General features: G+C 38.3%; 1 protein-coding gene across 1 annotated transcript; it reads left to right on the forward strand.

Annotated features, from left to right (window-relative positions):
* The first annotated feature begins 17,069 nt into the window (after positions 1-17,069).
* LOC126188584 (uncharacterized) lies at positions 17,070-18,585 on the forward strand. Its single transcript, XM_049930185.1, has 2 exons — positions 17,070-17,202; positions 18,410-18,585. Exons 1-2 carry the CDS (start codon positions 17,070-17,072, stop codon positions 18,583-18,585), a joined length of 309 nt encoding a protein of 102 aa, XP_049786142.1.
* The last annotated feature ends 815 nt before the right edge of the window (positions 18,586-19,400 follow it).

The following is a 19,400-nucleotide window of genomic DNA, read 5'->3' on the forward strand; positions in this document are numbered from 1 at the left end:
ATAATGTGGATCAAGGAACACATTGAACTGATATACAAGACAAAAGTTAATGAATCCCTAATATTAACCGATTAACAAAGGCAAGATTTATATAAAATTTTAATGGAGTATTAAGTGGTGTTTTCCGATTGTCCAGGTAACATCAGCGACTATAAGTTCAAAATCAAAGATGACACTCCATTCTTTTGCAAACTGCATCCAATACCAGTGAGTTAAGCAGTTCGGGATGAGATTAACAAAATGATTGATAATAAATTATAGAACGAAGTTCCAGTGTAATGAATAATCCTCTGGTCATGGTGAAGAAAGCTACAGGTGGGGTATGATTAGTCTTAGATGCTTGTACAGTGAATCAGGGCGCTGATGACCTCGATGTTGAGCGCCCATAACCCCCAACACACACACACACAGTGAATCAACTGGGTTGACAACTTTAGAAGTTATAGGAAAACTTTTCGTAGGAGAACCTCTAATTAAGTGTTTTAATTGGTCTGAACAGCCTAGTATGAATTACAAAGTACATCAAGAAATAGTTTCTAAAAATTTAATTGAAAAGGCGCTACAAACAGTAAGTAAGCATAATGGAAAGGCTGTGGAACCTCAGAACCAAGTCCATAACCTGGTTCTTATAAAACAAAATCTTCACAGCTCGACTCTGAAGAAAGAGACTTATAAGTTTTTCCAAACATATGAGGGACCATACTAGGTACAAATGGTGGTCCATCCTAAGTAGATCCTACAACTGGATTAGAGAAGGATAAATGCAATGTAAAGGATGTAAAATTGTATATCTCCAAGGGATGTTAAAAATCTAAGTTAACGGGCAGTGTAACGACCATCAGATCCCGAGTTGTTCTGATGTTTTATTCAAATAGTTTCCTGCACCGAATTCATTTCAAATCTAGAACTATTCTGCAATCTTATTGCTTAGAAAACCAGATATGACTATGAAATAGAGAACAACTTAAGAGAAACACAGAGAAAATTAGTGATATCTAGACAAAATAAACTAAATAGAGTATTATATTTGTGGAAAATATAGTAAGATGTGACTATCTGAACAACTGCTATACCATAGTGTATAGATTTTCTACTTTGTATAGAGTATTTTATACCTTTTATGAGATGTGAGGGTGTGTATAAATTTTGAAAGGGGTGGGTATTGTATCTAAGAGCATAATTTCCAAGAACAGATAAATCATGATTAAAACAAAATACACATCACACCTTTGAAACAATCCTCACAGACAAGTGTGCCTGATTTTTCATCCTTTGGCGTTTTCATAGGGTTGCTAGGATCTCCTTCGGGGCCCTTAAAGGGTGAAGGTGGGACAAGTCCATTCTGTAGGGCACGATTTAACACCAAACTTCCTCCGGCATCTCACTCAAGTACCTGTGGGATAGGGGGAGGGGTGGGAAGGGTTTCCTGTCTTTGGGGCTATTTTCTTTGTCATCTTTGATCCTAGCATCCATATCTATTTTTTCCTTTCTTGCTTCTCATTTGAGTACCTGTCTATTTTTTTCCTCTTTCCATTTTCACAAACTTCTATCACGGAAGTCGTTCCTTATTTCTGCGGTTACTAAAAACCTAAATCTTATCTTTAGATAAGAAGGACAAAGAATCAGACTACATGAACAAACATCCACATATACACTAACATACACTTCTATACAAACATAAAATCACATAAGAGGAAGCCTGTCACAATGTGAGAACCACCACGTGTCGTAGAGAAAATGTGTGTGCATATGGAAATATGCGCACATATGTAGGAAGCTATGATGGTTCTACATCGAATACACATAAGAAGAGGTGCACATACACAACAATAATGAGTAATGGATAAATTTCGTCTACGGTTCCTCCAAGGTACAAATAATGAAAATAATACATACTAGGAAATGGTAGTGCAAAAGATAAGATTAGAAAATAGATGAGTCATGTGTCATAAACACCTGAAATTTACGATTGAGGAAAAAAAAGGAAATAAAGAAAAGAAAAAGAGTCCTCACAATTTCTAAATATTAGTAAAGCTGACTAAAACTATGAGTAAATGCTCATGTCTTAATAACAAAGTAAAATAAGAAACGAATAGAGAAACAATAAGCGAAAGATTGTTCAAGAGAGGACAGAGAATTGTTATGGAAAGGAAAGACACGTACATAAACATATGTAAGACATGTGTACTGTTAAGGTATGGAATGTTATTATGAGTGATATTATTTGCATAATGATTATGTATAAAATATCGTGTATCGTGTGTTTGATCTGCGGGGGGGGGGGGGGGGGGGGGTATGTAGTGATTTGAGAATTTTTGTGTAAATTCTAGAACCACTCAGCTTTCTACCGTCTCAAACACACGATATTCTGGATATGAGTGTGGGATGGTAGAATCCTACCTACTGCACATCACGTGTTTGTGTGTGCAGGTTTAAAATCAGTTGCGGGAAGAAAGTAGACGCAGCGATCGGATGGCACTGCCAAGTACATGTCGGGCAATCCATAGATGTTTTAGTGAGTGGATAAGGAAGAACCATGGAGTTTATATGCAGCTCTGTGCTTACTGGGTCATAGACTATTGTTATTAAACCAAGAACAGTTGAAAAAGTACACTTGTAGATCTTGATGCAACCTTGTTAGAGGCAAGACTTATCTTATGATTCATGTTAGGAAATGTCATGGTACCCAAGCCAACTTTCTTTTAACTGTAACTCAATTTGTTTCTAACATCCAACTGTATGAGAGACTTGCAGGAAGTTACATGTTCATGTGGAAAGTGAAATTTTTGTTATGTATGGAGGTCAAATACATCATTAGTTGACGAAAAGTAAAGTTTGTATGTCTACTTATTTGATAAGTAGAAAGAGTCTAAAAATTCCGGTACCTAGCGTTAATCAATGGAGAAGAAGTCAAGAGGGTTTCCAGCAGCCGACTATTCAATAAAAAGAGTGGCTGCAAATTCCAAGTAAGTCGGCTCGTAAAGAAGTGGAAGGTGGTTTGGGGGAATAAGCCAATATAACCCAGATCCACACTCGCACTTTAAGATGTCAGAACACTCAAATACATAACCTAAAACATTTGCTTCAAGTACAGTGGGCATGTCAAACTGTGGTAAAATTTCACCACAAACAAAGAACAGCCAATATTAACAAACGGAATCATAATAATAATTAGTTTTGTTATACATACATACAATAAAATGTAGCACTTAATTACCACTTGCTCAAATGGTAATTTCATCGTCTATGAATTCTTCAATTTAATTGTAGCAATCCTCCCAAGGAATCTACTGTACCCTCATTTTTAAAATTTCTGGGCTCATATTAAATGTTTTTGCTCATTAATATTGTCATTCTCATACACTATGGAGTCTATGCATACACTTTCAATTAGTGTGTGCGTAGCATAAAATTATTTTTAGTTATTTTTAGTTCTTCCATTATATGAATGGTTAAAATGATTCTCCTCAAGTAATTTTTGTCTGCTGTGTAGGACATTTCATGAACGTATATGAAGGGAACAGTTAGGATTTGCAGTCTCCGAAATAATGGGCGACAAGATTTTATTTGCCGTGCAGTACACAGGTATTGGACAAATTTCTTTTGCAGTCTCAGTGTTCGAGATATACTACATTAACTTCCCCAGAAAAGTATCCCATATCTAATAACAGAATCAAAATAACTATTATAAGCAATTTTTGTGCACACAAGTCAGTGGAATTAACTAGTATTAGCATTGTAAATGCAAAACTGTTTTTTTGATAGGAAGTCAATATGTGTATTCCAAATTAAGTTCTTGGTCACATTTAGTCCCAGGAATTTGACCATGTCAACTTCTTTCATAGGTTGATTGTTATGTTGTATTTTAAGTTCCACACATTTTGAATGTTTGGTTTTGAAATTTACCATGCAGGGTTTTGTAATGTATCAACCCATTTAACTGGAACCAGTGTTCTAAGGTGCTTACGATGGAGCTCGGAATTTCTTCAATTAAAACAGAAGTATCATCTGTAAACAGAACTGATGTGGAATTTATATTTAAGGGTAAGTCATTTATGTAGAATAAGAACAGGATTGGCCCCACAATTGGGCTTTGAGGCACACTTTGTGATGCTGTTCTCATTTTACAATAATAATTTACTGCATCTCAGGTGATGGTTACCCTTTGTTTTCTGCCCTTTGTTTTCTGTTGTGTAAGTATGATGTGAGCCAATTTAGAGTATTGTCCTTAATACTGTATTTGTGTAATTTGTAACTAAGCAAGTCATGATTCACGAAGTCAAATGCTTTTGATAGATCACAGAAGATACCTGCAATTTTACTTCTCTGATCCAGTGATTTACCTAACTTGTCAGTAAAGTATATACTGAATCTTTTTGACTACGGTATATTTTATAAATGTGGATGAATATTATTATGGAATTGTGGAATTTTGTGCTCTGGCTAGCTTAAATTACGATGGATATTAATATATTGGCAATAGTTCAGTTATTGAATGACTGTTAGGCAAAATTTCTTCAAATGTAATGCATCCCAATTAAATTTTCTGTTCTACTATTATTTATATATGTGCATGAGACTTGTTACGTTTAATACTTAAATAATCACACACAACTATTAGTACATGGAATAATTTGAGATATCACTTCTTATCCTTAATTGAAAGTACCTGAATGAATTAGATATTTCACACCCACGCCATTTTTTTTGACTTTATAATAAAAATAATTTTTATCAGAATATGCACACAATACTATTGAATGCACATTATTATCACTTCACTTCTTAATTTATTTTACTGTTTTTACCTTTTTTGCTTGAAGTGAAGATCAGTAGGCAAGCAGCGTGCTGAAAAACGGTTAATTTGTGTTTTTTGTCATCTCAAGGAAATTTCTAACTCTCTTCTCGCCTTGCAAGAAATTCAGAATAATTCGATTTAACCTCGTGAGTATCGCGTTGGCACCGTAAGAAAAATTGGAAATTTGGGACAACTGTTACGAAATGAAAGCAGAAATGTTAAATTATTATTATTATTTAACGAAGTAAATAATTTGTACAGAAATCTAACATTTTGTGAATAATTCTCACAGTTTTCAACATAACAAAGAATTGTGCCATACTTCAGAGCAATACTTGGAAATTGCAATAATCTTAGCTCAACTCTGGAGCGAAAGAATAAAGCATTCATCATAAGGTCATATTAGTACTCGCAATAATAATATACTGATTAAATTCCCAGCAGGAATACAAGTTCAGTTCATTCGAACAAAATGGAAGAAAATAGGAGTGTGATAACGTAAGATGCTGTCGGAAAGGAGCTTGATTGAAGAAGAGAAAGAAAAGACGAGGGTGCATTCTTATACAGAACAAAATTCTGGGCGTGCATATTCACTGATGTGCAGTGCAGTTCATTGACTCAGTGGTTAAATTATATCTTCAAACCTTAATATTTTGATAGAAAAAGAAAATAGTGTGTTATTACTTCACAGGCAGGGCACAATATTGTATGCCCCCCGGACGGGAATTTAAAAACTATTTACAACATTTTTGAAATTGGAGTCTATTTTTGTAATAATAAATTCTCTGATTAGTCATAGACAGGTATCAGTTATTCCAATTGATCATAGAGTTTACATTCCCTTTACAATGGGTTTCTGTCACTGACATGTGCACCATCACAGTTTGACTATATTAAATTTCGATGGGCACACCCATTCAGCAGTGGAGTGTCTGAAAAAAACAAAACCGTTAAAAAAAAAGAAAAAGCCCTCATGAGCCGAGGGTTGCGTATGTCTACTAGTTATATTACAATCAGATCTTTATTATATTTTAAATAATTGTTAGACATTGCCTAATTATTGATGTTTTCAATAAAATTTCTTTGAAATTGGCAGTCACTAATTTTTAGTTTGCACTATTTGGAAATTATGCTTTCATAGAATATTACCGGATAATAAATATTTAACGTCAATTCATTGAACTAGTGTTCGACCATGTTGATACCTTCTGAATACTTAAAATATTTCAACTTAAATCTCAGTTAATGGCATTATCATAGAACAATAATTATGCTTTTTGTTATTAACGTCATATTAGCATGGAAAAGGATTTTCCTCTGGATTATGATTACACAATACATCTTAGATTGGAAAAAGGTAAGATCTTAAATATTTCACAATACGGTTGCATAAAAATTTGTGTTACTGTGAATTAAGCAGTTATTAAAACGATTTACTCTAAAAAGTTACTGTGTGGGTAGTGTATTATTGTGGGTATTTTATTTCCCATAATAGCTTTCTATTTAAATCTTCATGTGGTGAAATGATGAGTGACTTGACTGAAGCGTTGGTTGAGGTGAGGAAAAAAAATTTCGTCGCAATAGCACGGCGGCCAGATGGACCAGCTGTGATTCACCGAGGGCTGCTGGCTGCAATTTTCATTCTTCCCTCCTATCAGGCAGGGGCACTTGCATTTCTCTGGATCGTGGCCCGTTATGAATGGAGGTAGCTCGGTGTAGGTGGTCATAAAAAAACCAATCACATGTTGTAATAGTTGTATTTGTAGATGCTAGCTTATCGCCCTGCAAGGTAAGTTGTTTTATTAGGCAGGTGCCGAGTCCTGAATCTTGCCGTTCTTCTATAATACTTCACTGAACACGGAGCGCGCTTAATAGCCGTTGCATGCGAAGTCTCTCTACAGGCAGTTCGGCAAACATTAGCTGGCTTCGCATAGCACTGCGTAAACTTTTTCAACAATGGTTCAGACGATGCTAGTGGCGGCTGGCGAGGAAATGTTCATGCCAATGCAAGAACGTCATCTCAATGTTCCGACATCACATACAAAACATAGTCTTTAACAAGTCGATCAGATTTTCAGTCCCTGGGCCGATTCTGTCATATTCATCACACTTATTTTCGGTTTTGGTTGCAGTAAAGCACACTACAGTAAAGCAACACTGTTCAGTGAAAAATACCATGGTGCTTTATTTTACAAGTCTCAGTTAACATATTCACCATGGACAAGTTTCGTGGTTACAATATCTAAGCATTCTTTGAAACACAGTTCTGTGAAAGTTCATTGCTGTGCACAATTATTTATAGTCTCATTTGAGGTCCATGTACTGAATTTCACAGTAACAGACACTCACCAGAAGATCATCATTACAGTCCATACAGAATTACAATGAAATTAGAAGTATAAACTACTCAAAATTCAGTTACTCGTAACCATTTACATATTCACAGGAAAGAAAGCATAACTTATTTTCTCATTCAAATAATACTAGTTGCTCGGCCAAGTAGAGAAAATCTAGCGATTCTGCATCCTACTTACGAATTTAAAATTGCAAGGAATTTAGCCAAAAGGCTACCATGTATACATCAGAAGGATGTATAATCTAATGGTTTAAACACGGTAACACCTTTGATTCTCTAGAGACTGTGTATCTTAGGGTTTTATATACATACATTGCAAATAACACATTAGCACAAAAATCGAAATTGTTTCATAAATAATTGGTAAAACGGAATTTACTATTCATCAAGTGATTCAAAGTTTGAGTTTACTCATTGACTTCATAAAGAAAGTCCAAAAGATTTTTTCAGATTTATTTATGATATGACTAGTTATTCATGTCCATTGAAGCAATAAATAACGTTTGACAAAGTTCTGTTTGAAAAATTATACTTGATTATTGAATGAAGTTATCTACTTGGCTAATTCAGAAGGAAAAACTTATAACCTCCAGAATGAGATTTTCACTCTGCAGCAGAGTGTGCGCTGATATGAAACTTCCGGGCAGATTAAAACTGTGTGCCCGACTGAGACTCGAACTCCGGACCTTTGCCTTTCGCGGGCAAGTGCTCTACCAACTGAGCTACCGAAGCACGACTCACGCCCGGTACTCACAGCTTTACTTCTGCCAGTATCCGTCTCCTACCTTCCAAACTGGCAGAAGTAAAGCTGTGAGTACCGGGCGTGAGTCGTGCTTCGGTAGCTCAGATGGTAGAGCGCTTGCCCGCGAAAGGCAAAGGTCCCGAGTTCGAGTCTCGGTCGGGCACACAGTTTTAATCTGCCAGGAAGTTTCATATCAGCGCACACTCCGCTGCAGAGTGAAAATCTCATTCTGCAAACATCCCCCAGGCTGTGGCTAAGCCATGTCTCCGCAATATCCTTTCTTTCAGGAGTGCTAGTTCTGCAAGGTTCGCAGGAGAGCTTCTGTAATGTTTGGAAGGTAGGAGATGGATACTGGCAGAAGTAAAGCTGTGAGTGCCGGGCGTGAGTCATGCTTCGGTAGCTCAGTTGGTAGAGCACTTGCCCGCGAAAGGCAAAGGTCCAAGTTCGAGTCTCGGTCGGGCACACAGTTTTAATCTGCCAGGAAGTTTCAAAAACTTATAAGCTAAATACTGGGAGAAAAAAAATCCACATTTGTTGTACATACATCGTGAAATCTACAGGGTGATCCATTGATCGTGACCAGGCCAAATATCTCACGAAATAAGCGTCAAACGAAAAAACTACAAAGAACGAAGCTTGTCTAGCTTAAAGAGGGAAACCAGATGGCGCTATGGTTGGCCCGCCAGATGGCGCTGCCATAGGTCAAACGGATATCAACTGCGTTTTTTTAAATAGGAACTCCCATTTTTTATGACATATTCGTGTAGTATGTAAAGAAATATGAATGTTTTAGTTGGACCACTTTTTTCGCTTTGTGATAGATGGCGCTGTAATAGTCACAAACATATGGCTCACAATTTTAGACGAACGGTTGGTAACAGGTAGGTTTTTTAAGTTAAAATACAGAACGTGGGTACGTTTGAACATTTTGCTGTTACAGTGTGATTACCTGTAAATACCACATTCATGCAATAAATGCTCAAAATGATGTCCGTCAACCTCGATGCATTTGTCAATACGTGTAATGACATTCTTCTCAACAGCAAGTAGTTCATGTTCCTTAATGTTCGCACATGCATTGACAATGCGCTGACGCATGTTGTCAAGCGTTGTCGGTGGATCACAGTAGCGAATATCCTTCAACTTTCCCCACAGAGAGAAATCCGGGGACGTCAGACCCGGTGAACGTGCGGGCCTGGTATGGTGCTTCGACGACCAATCCACCTGTCATGAAATATGCTATTCAATACCACTTCAACCGCATGCGAGCTATGTGCCAGGTATCCATCATGTTGGAAGTATGGTACATCGCCATTCTGTCATGCAGTGAAACATCATGTAGTATCATCGGTAGAACATTACGTAGGAAATCAGCATACATTGCAACATTTAGATTGCCATCGATAAAATGGGGACCAATTATCCTTCCTTCCGTAATGCCGCACCATACGTTGACCCGCCAAGGTCGCTGATGTTCCACTTATCACAGCCATCTTGGATTTTCCGTGGCCCAATAGTGCATATTATGCCGGTTTACGTTACCATTGTTGGTGAACGACGCTTCATCGCTAAATAGAACGCGTGCAAAAAATCTTTCACCGTCCCCTAATTTCTCTTGTGCCCAGTGGCAGAACTGTACACGACGTTCAAAGTCATCGCCATGCAATTCTTGGTGCATAGAAATATAGTATGGGTGCAATCGTCGTTGTTGATGTAGCATTCTCAACACCACCATGTTTGAGATTCCCGATTCTCGCGCAATTTGTCTGCTACTGATGTGCGGATTAGCCGCGACAGCAGGTAAAACACCTGCTTGGGCATCATCATTTGTTGCAGGTCGTAGTTGACGTTTCACATATGGCTGTTTTTGTAAGTTTCTCAAAGTTTAACTAATTTTATCTTCATGAGATACCCTTGGATGGTGAATTACCGGTAAAGGTTTTAACCAGTTCTCATCTGGAGGTTCAGCAAGCATTAATTCATGTGGCATAAAATGTGTCGACGAGTGTGGTATGTGTTATTATATATTTACTCAAAGGGTTTTACGTAATCTATTCATTTCGGCTATTGATGTGAGATGTACGTTCTTATCTATCTGTGAAATTCTTGGAAAATTCGTTCTACTGGTTTTGATTGTGGGTGGTAAAAGGATATATGAGACTATGGTTATTTCCGTTTTCCTATAAGAAAATTTTCCAGTAGAATGATGTAAAATATGTGGCATTATAAGAAACTATGGTGTTGGGTTTGCCAACATTGTGAATGTAATCATTTGCTACTTTTGTGCTGATCGTCTTTGAGGCTGAAGTTCGAACAGGATACAATTTTAAATATTTCAGAAATATATATATAAAGCAATAAGATATTTAACACCTCCTCTACCAGTAGGTAGAGGGCCTGTAACATCCAGTGAGACGGTTTGTAATGGTTTAGTTGGTAGGATGGGTTGCAATAACATCTGATTGCTAATGTTGCTTGGTTTGCGCTTTTGACATGTTTTACATTTTTTTCAAAACGTCCAAGGCAACATGATGTAAATTTGGGTAATAACAATAAATCTGGAGCTTTCTGGCACACTTTTCGGTTCCATACTGTCGCCAGGTGCTGTGAGTATACCAAATTAGATCTACTATATGACTGTCTGGTATACAGATACACCAGTTATTAGAATTTTCATAATTGCAGTGATAAAGTAAGTCATTTTGTACAGAGAAGTGGTTATTAAAGCCATAATTTGGAGTTTGTTGAAAAGTTCGCAGTATCTCTCCACACTGGGGGTCGGAATCCTGTAACGTGCTTATATTTTTACAGAGATGGAGAAACCAGTTGTGAAAATGTTTTGCATCAATTTTTTAAGATTCTAAATTCCTCAGCTCTTTCAGTCCAGTTGGAAAATTCATTGAGGCCTTCTGGGAGTCTTGACAAAGCATCTTCAATCACATTGTCGTTGCCTTTAACATGCATTATTTCCAGACGATACCCTTGTAAAACTATCGCCCACTGGGTGAGTTGTGCATGTAAAGGGGGCCTGATGGTTGCAATATATTCGTATACATTTCCCGTATACGTAATAGTGAAACGTCTTTAAGGCCCATACAACAGCAAGAGTCTCAAGTTTTGTTACCATATATGCCCTTTCGCATGCTGACAAAGTTCTGCTCGCAAATGCATTTTTTTTTTTTTTTTTATATCGGTCTTTTCTTCAGTTTTAGCGGTTTGGAACAGACGCCCCCAAACCGCAAAAAGAAGCGTCAGTTGCAATGCAAAAATCCTGAAGCATGTCTGGATGATACAATGACTTTGCATTTACAACTGCTGATTTTATCTTGTCGAATGTAGTTTGACATTGATCCTTCCAGATCCAAGCATTCTTCCATAGAAGTGATAAAAGATTTTCATCGTTCAATAATTGATCGGATATGAAATCTCGGAAAGACGAAACGGCTCCGAGAAAAGACTTTAGCTGTTTTTTCGTTGTTGGTACAGAGATGTGTTCAACGGCATCTATTTTCCTGGCTCAGGTATGATTCCTTTGGACGAGATAATGTGCCCAAGAAATTTTATCTCCACGACTTTCCAAATTTGGATTTTCCTAGGTTGACAGTTATTCCTGCTTCGCTGAATTTTCGGAAAATTGTCTTCAGTATCTCAACATGTTCATCCCACGTAGCAGTGGCTTTTAACAAATCGTCTACATATGCTGTGACTTTGTCGAGTAGGGAGGGGCCCAGAACCTTGTCTAACGCTGCAATGAAAACTCCCGCGCTGACGTTCAAACCAAAGGGCAGAACGTGGAATTGATAACTGCGTCCGGCAAAAATGAATGCTGTTTATTTTCTTGACTTTTCACCCAATAGGATTTGCCAGTACGATATGGGATGTCAATGCTTGAGAGGAAATAAGCGCCATCAAAAGTTGCAAAAGTTCTTCTAAATTTGAAGCCATTTTGACCATTTTTCGACCGTGACTGTCTCAAGATGTATGTAATTTTTTTTTTAATTACCGCTGACTGGTAGGGGTAATTAAAAAAAACCTTTACATATTTCTTCTAAATTTTCCAGTCTAGTTTGGACTAGTATGATAATTTTGTTTATGTTCTGGACATCAAGCACTAACATTACCTTGCCCCCCAGTTTGATACCGTTAAAAGGGAACTAGATTATAGGGAGTCTGATGGTTCCATTATTCCCCAGTCTAACATCTTACGTATTTCCGTCTTTACAGCTTCCTTTTTACTCGATGACACGGCATATGATGTCCTACAAAAAGTTTCGTGTGGGGCAACCTCCTTATTATACACAAAATCCTTTATGATGCCAGGTTTATTAGCATATAATTTTCAATGAGATTTGCGAGTCCTTCCTTCTGTGTTTGGTTCAGATAGGTCGACTCTGATACTTTTGCTGCAATTGATGCTGAATTGTTAAGTACTGCTGCCTTATTATCTTCTGAGTGCAGAAATTCTGACATCTCGAAATCCTTACGACAGTATCTGTTATGTGCATTTGGAGTCCTAATTAACCGTAGTGCAATTATTTTGCCTTTGTTTGTAACCGCGCATTTTCCCGCAGGTAGATCAATCATTGCATTTCTACCGCATAGAAAATCCCATTCCAGGATGCAAGGAACCGATAAATTTTTAATTAGTAAGAAGTGGTACGTAAGTTGCTCGTCTTCTACATAGAGATCGGCCTGCAGATGTTGCTTAATGCGCCCCAAACTCGGCAATTTTGCACGGGCAATATAGGTAATCTCTCTATGCGGTTAATTTGGTCGAACAAGATCTGATTTGATACATTTGTAGTGGCACCAGTATCAGCGATTGCTTCCACACTAACACCATTCACAGTGACCATAATTGCAGCGTGCACCACGTATTCATCGACATTTTTACAGACATTGGGTTCTTCTAATAATTCGTCCCTGATGTCGGCGCCATCGTTGTAACGTAGTGCTTTCAGGTTGATTTTGGGGTTGCCTTCACTTACAGATCCGACCGTACTCGGGAGGCCGTTCAGAACGGTTGCTGTTGGCCGGATTGTTCTACGACTTCGCATACCCGCGCCGCAGTAGAACGACTACTGTCAATATGATTTTGACTGTTCGTGTTTGTAGTGATGGGCGCAGCTTGCATTATATTCGGCGTCTGGTTACCGAACCTAAAATTGGTTGCTGGATTGACCATTGATTGTCGTTATTACTATTCGGATATTGGTTCTTGTGCCGTTCGTTTGTGTTTGACTGATTCGGAGGATTGTTGTTGTTACTCTATTGATTTCCATTCCACCTTTTCCACGGTGCCTTTTTATCGTGGTTAGCGTCATTGTAATTATTTCCATCTCCGAACTTGAGCTTATGATTCGTACCGAGTTACTGTCGCCATAATTCCTTTTAATGGCTACGTAACCGGTATTCGCGTGATTCGAAGCATAAGCATTGTTTGGATTATTATTGTAACCAGGCACATTCGTTTTTTTCGTATTGACCTTTTCTGTGCTGATTACGTTTACTCCGTTCATTACTACTCGGATTATCAACACTGTGACAGTTGTTGCAGTTATTTGTGAATGCTTGCTAGGACTTCGCGTTCTTCTTGGATTAAGTCTAAAGAGTCGATCACCGAAAGGAAATGCTCCAAATCTTCATCTGGTACATTTATTAACTTCTCCTTAAGGTTGATCGGTAATTTCGTCTTTAATATGGGTAGTATTTCTTTGTGTGAGATAGGCTCAGACCAGTATCTCGTTTTCGCAATGTATCGTTCAAAATACTTGCACAAGCTCCCTGTTTTCGGATTGTACAGTTCCAGGGTGTAAACTTATTTGCGCAAACGTTCTTGGATTCCTGTGGACCAATATTTTGCAAGGAAAGCTGTCTCAAATTCAGCGAGCGTATTGCATAGTTCGGCGGTTTCGCTGGCCCATAGTGCCGCGTCACCGGTGATGTGTCACATCACGAACTAAATTTTTTGATATTCAGACCAGTATCTGGGTAGGACATTCCTGAATGCGCGTATAAATACAATTGTACGAATGGAATTCTTGTCCTCTGCAAATGTTTGAAATTGGCTTGAGTAGACTTTGCTCAATGTTCGCTGAATTCATTATACGTTCGTCTTCGTAATTACATTTTGCTGGCGATAAGTCGTGTGGAAAATACTTTCATTCCCGAATGTCGTCTTTCGTGCATTGTCGTCGTTCGACGGTTGCATAGGAAAATTCATTTACGTTCTGCTGTCCGTCGAAACGGCTTCCTCTAAATTTCGGAAGCGAGCGTTCATTTCCCGCCTCCACATAGACAGTTCTTCGTTTGGTTCTTTTCGTTCACCGCGCGCATTATGCGCGGCGGTGGTGTGGTGTTGTGTTGGGGCTTATGGGCGCTCAACATCGAGGTCATCAGCGCCCTGAAACACATTAAAAGGAACGAATGTGGACAGACCTAAGAAAACTAAAAGCACACACTCAAAGAAAGCAGGAAAAAAAAGAAAATGCGACACTGGACTCGCATTCGGGAGGATGACGGTTCAATCCCGCGTCCGGCCATCCTGATTTAGGTTTTCCGTCATTTCCCTAAATCACTCCAGGCAAATCCCGAGATGGTTCCTCTGAAAGGGCACGGCCGACTTCCTTCCCCATCCTTTCCTAATTCGATGAGACCGATGACCACACTGTCTGGTCTCCTTCCCCAAACAACCAAACCAACCAAGGAAAATGCTACATAAGAAAATAAAACCTAAGGAAAGGGGAAACATAGCAACAAGAATGTCACAGGAGACTCGAACTCGGGACCTTTGCCTTTCGCGGAGAAGTGCTCTACCAACTGAGCTACCCAAGCACGACTCACGCCCCGTCCTCACAGCTTTACTTCTGCCAGTACCTCATCTCCTACCTTCCAAACTTTACAGAAGCTCTCCTGCGAAACTTACAGAACTAGCGCTCCTGAAAGAAAGGACATTGCTGAGACATGGCTTAGCCACTTACTCCGCTGTAGAGTGAAAATTTCATTCTAGAAACAACCCCCAGGCTGTGGCTAAGCCATGTCTCCGCAATATCCTTTCTTTCAGGAGTGCTAGTTCTGCAAGTTTCGCAGGAGAGCTTCTGTAAAGTTTGGAAGGTAGGAGACGAGGTACTGGCAGAAGTAAATCTGTGAGGACGGGGCGTGAGTCGTGCTTGGGTGCTCTGTTGGTAGAGCACTTGCCCGCAAAAGGCAAAGGTCCCGAGTTTGAGTCTCGGTCCGGCACACAGTTTTAATCTGCCAGGAAGTTTCCATACTGAATCTTTTTGACTATGGTATATTTTATAAATATGCTGGAATATCATTGTGGAATTGTGAAAATTTATGCGCCAGCTAGCGTAAATTACGATGGATGTAACCTAAGCTTATAGTACATTCCTATATTGGCAATAGTTCATTAACTGAATGACTGTTAAGCAAAATTTCTTCATACTTAATGCATCCCAATTAAATTTTCTGTTCTACTATTATTTAAATATACGCATGAGACTAGTTACCTTTAATACTTAAATATTCCCACACAACTATTAGTACGTGGAATAATTTGAGATATCACTTCTTATCCTTAATTAAAAGTAAATGAATTAGATATTTTACACACACGCCACTTTTTTGACTTTGTAATAAAAATTACTTTTATCAGAATATGCACACAATACTATTAAACGCACAATACTATCACTTCACTTCTTAATTTATTTATTTTTTGCTTGAAGTGAATTTCAGTAGGCAAGCAGCGTGCTGAAAAGCGGTTAATTTGCGTTTTTTGTCGTCTCAGCGAAATTTCTAACTGTCTTCTCGCCTCGCAAGAAATTCAGAATAATTTGATTTAATCTCGCGAGTATCGCGATGGCACCGTAAGAAAAACATGTAGTCAAGAAATATCTATAACATTTATAAATTGGAAATTTGGGACTGCTGTTACGAAATGGAAGCAGAAACGTTAAATTAAACAATTATTATTTAAGGAAGTAAATAATTTGTACAGAAACCTAACATTTTGTGAGTAATTCTCACAGTTTTGAACATAACAAAGAATTGTGCCGTATTTCGGTGAAATACTTGGAAATTGCAATAATCTTAGCTCAACTCTGGAGCGAAAGAATAAAGCATTCATCATAAGGTCATATTTGTACTCGCAATAATAATAGAATGATTAAATAAATTCCTACCAGCAATACAAGTTTAGTTCATTCGAACAAAATGGAAGAAAATAGGAGTGTGATAGCGTAAGATGTTGTCGGAAAGGCGCTCGATTAAAGAAGAGAAAGAAAAGACGAGGGCACTTTCCTATATAGAACAAAATACAGATGATAATGAAACGCCGCCCTCATTATTCTGGGCGTACATATTCGCTGACTTGCAGCGCAGTTCATTGACTCAGTGTTTAAATTATATTTTTAAACCTTAATATTCCTATAGAAAAAGAAAATAGTATGTTATTACGTCGCGGGCAGGGCACAATATTACAAGTTATTCACTGCATCCAGAGTGTTTTCTCCTGGTTGAAATCCATACTAGTCACTTATAATAATATCATTTTTTACAATAAAGGGTTTGATCTTCAGCTACTTTATCTAACACTTCTTGCAGGACTGGAAGAATAGAAATAGGCCGGTAGTTTCCCAGTCTTCCCACGACCCTTTGCTGAACAGAGGTCTGACTTAGCACGCTTAAAAACATAGGGAAAACACTCCTATCAAAAGACAGGTTGAATATTTTAGCTAGGGGAGGTGATATTATGCCACACACTGTTTTAATCACTTAAGTGGGTATCACATCACACCAAGTAGAGTTTTTATTTTTTAATGATAATATGACATTTTCCACACCCTTTATTGCGACTTTTTTTAAAATCCATAGGATACTCTGCTACATTAAATCTGACTTTGCCACATTTAAGGTCGGGACACACATGTCAGGACCGTGTCCGTGCCGAGACACGTCCGAGTATCGGCCGTCACCCGGACTACGAAATACATCATTAAAACGAATGTAGCGGGCCCCACTTGACCGGGCCGTGCACGGGGAACGTCAACGGGCCGGGGCCGGGCCGGACGGGATTCGCCGTTTTTAAATTTTCACGTGACGGACGCGGTCTGACGGTGGAGTTGTCTTGTGATCTGTGCAACTGCGCAAAACTGTTCTGTGTACAAAACATGGATGTGGAACGACTAATAGAGGAAGTTCGTAAGTTTCCTGTTCTTTACGATCAGGGAAGTGAAAACTACAGGAATATCGAGTACAAAGACAGAGTTTGGAAGACAATTGCAACAGATCTACAAGCCAAAGGTAAGATAAAAACTATACAAGTTTTAATACCCGAAAGATATTTATTTACTTTTTATTTTACAAACAGATGTTTGGTTTATGTCATCGTTATATCGCCAAGGCGACATGTTCTTGCCATTCCACAGTCCCTTGTGGAGAGTTCAGGAATTTTTTGAGTTGTTCTAGTACAGCAAATGCAGCATCTGTTGATCTCCCACGAATTCGAGGTAGGTTTTGAAGATTTAATGAACTTCCGGATCCCTCAGCAGTTTCATTTTGATCCATCCTCTGTTCGGGCACCCTATAACCTTCCATTTTTCGAATAAAGTTGTACAGTACACACGCAGCCGTCACAATCATTGTAAGGTTATTAGGATCTCCCTGAAGGATTCTTCTAAATATTCGAAATTTCTGTTGCAATATACCGAATGCATTTTCGGATATTCTTCTTGCCCGACTCAAACGATAATTAAATATAGCCTTGTCATTTGTTAAGTTCCTGCCAGGATATGGTCGCATCAAGTATGTTTTGAGAGGGAAAGCTTCATCGCCTACAATTACCATTGGAAGTTCAACATCAGTTCCGGGTAAAGTTTTACTCTTTGGGACGCTAAGCGTATTGTTTTCCAATGACTTTCCAAGATTTGAATTTACTAGAATGCCTCCATCAGAGTTTTTTCCGTACGCTCCCACGTCTATTGTAATAAAATTATAACATAGGTCAACCAGAGCAAGAAGCACAATGGAATATGATTTTTTTTGTAATTCCAATAGAGACTTCCTGAGTTGTTTGGAGCCTGTATTGTTACGTGCTTTCCATCTAAAGATCCAATGCAGTTTGGAAACTGCCATTTTGTCCAAAACTCCTCAGCTATAGCATTCCATTTTTCTTCATTCGGCACAGGCATCACCTCTTCTAACAATAAATCGATAACTGCTCTAGAGGTGTCATGGACGATAGCTCCAACTGTGGATTTTCCCAACCTGTAGCTGAAGGAAATAGTTTTAAAGGAATCTCCTGTAGCAAGGAACCTGAAAAAAATTGAACTGTATAAGATGAGAAATACTGTATAATCTATAAAATATTTGCAGCATTTTAAACATTGTAATATAAATACGCGATTTAAAATATTTTTGCTACAGGTGGAATAGAGGAATGCAAAAAAAATGGGCATCTGTTCGTGACCAACTAAGGAAGACCGTGCAGAAAAGGAGAAAACTGTTTCAGGACAAGCTGCTGTTCATCAACATAAATACAAGTATGAAGATCTCTTAACGTTGCTGCTACCTTACATGGTAGAACGAGAAACAGTTTCCAATGTTCCTTACACGCAAGACAATAATGAGCATAAACAAGAATCAAATACAGATTCCCAAGAGGAGCAGTCTATTGTTGAGAACTAAAAAGAGTCTACACAAGAAGACATTGCAGATGAAGAATGGATCATTTGATAGAGCGCACTCGGCATTCCCAGACGCCCTCAGCTCATTCGTCCGTCACTTCAAAGAAGAACACGTTTATGAAACCACCACTGAAACGAAAATTTCAGCGTGAGGTTAAACCACAAGAATCTGCATCAAGCCAGCTCATGGCTTACATTTTGGCAGAAAAAAAAGCTGAAAAACAGAGAGATATACAAAACCCAGTTGATGCTTTTTTGGCTGGTATAGCACCAGCCCTAAAATCGTTGCATCCACTACTTTTTCATCAAGCTAAAAGTAGGATTTTTTCAATTGTACAAGACTTTGAACTGAAGCAACTCATGAATGACGTATCAGTCCATCAATTCACTCCATCATCCTCCAATTCCTCAGAAAAATCTGTTTTAACACCATATCCTTCACCTGTGGAAAACGAGTCAACAGAACCTACACAGCAGCTTTTGGATCTGCAAAGGGATTCGCACAATTCGTATATAAATAACCAAAGCCATCATCCTCCAAGTTCCCCTGCATCCTCATCAGCTTCAGAAACTAATTCACTGAATAGTCCTCATTTGTTTTTCTTAGGGTAGTAGAAATTTAACTGTATTATTTACTAACTTATGTATTTATCTTTCAATTACTAAAGTAATAAAATAAAAATGCTGTCCTTAAAACTTCTTATTTATTTGTGTCGTACTTTTCTTTAATCTACCGTAAAAAAACAGCCAGTCGTTCTTTGGGTGAAACAGATACTCTCCAGAACGTGTCGCTTTTTCTCAGCCTTGGTTCTAGTT

This window comes from Schistocerca cancellata, chromosome 5 (genome assembly GCF_023864275.1).
Source record: "Schistocerca cancellata isolate TAMUIC-IGC-003103 chromosome 5, iqSchCanc2.1, whole genome shotgun sequence".
Classification (NCBI taxonomy): domain Eukaryota; kingdom Metazoa; phylum Arthropoda; class Insecta; order Orthoptera; family Acrididae; genus Schistocerca; species Schistocerca cancellata.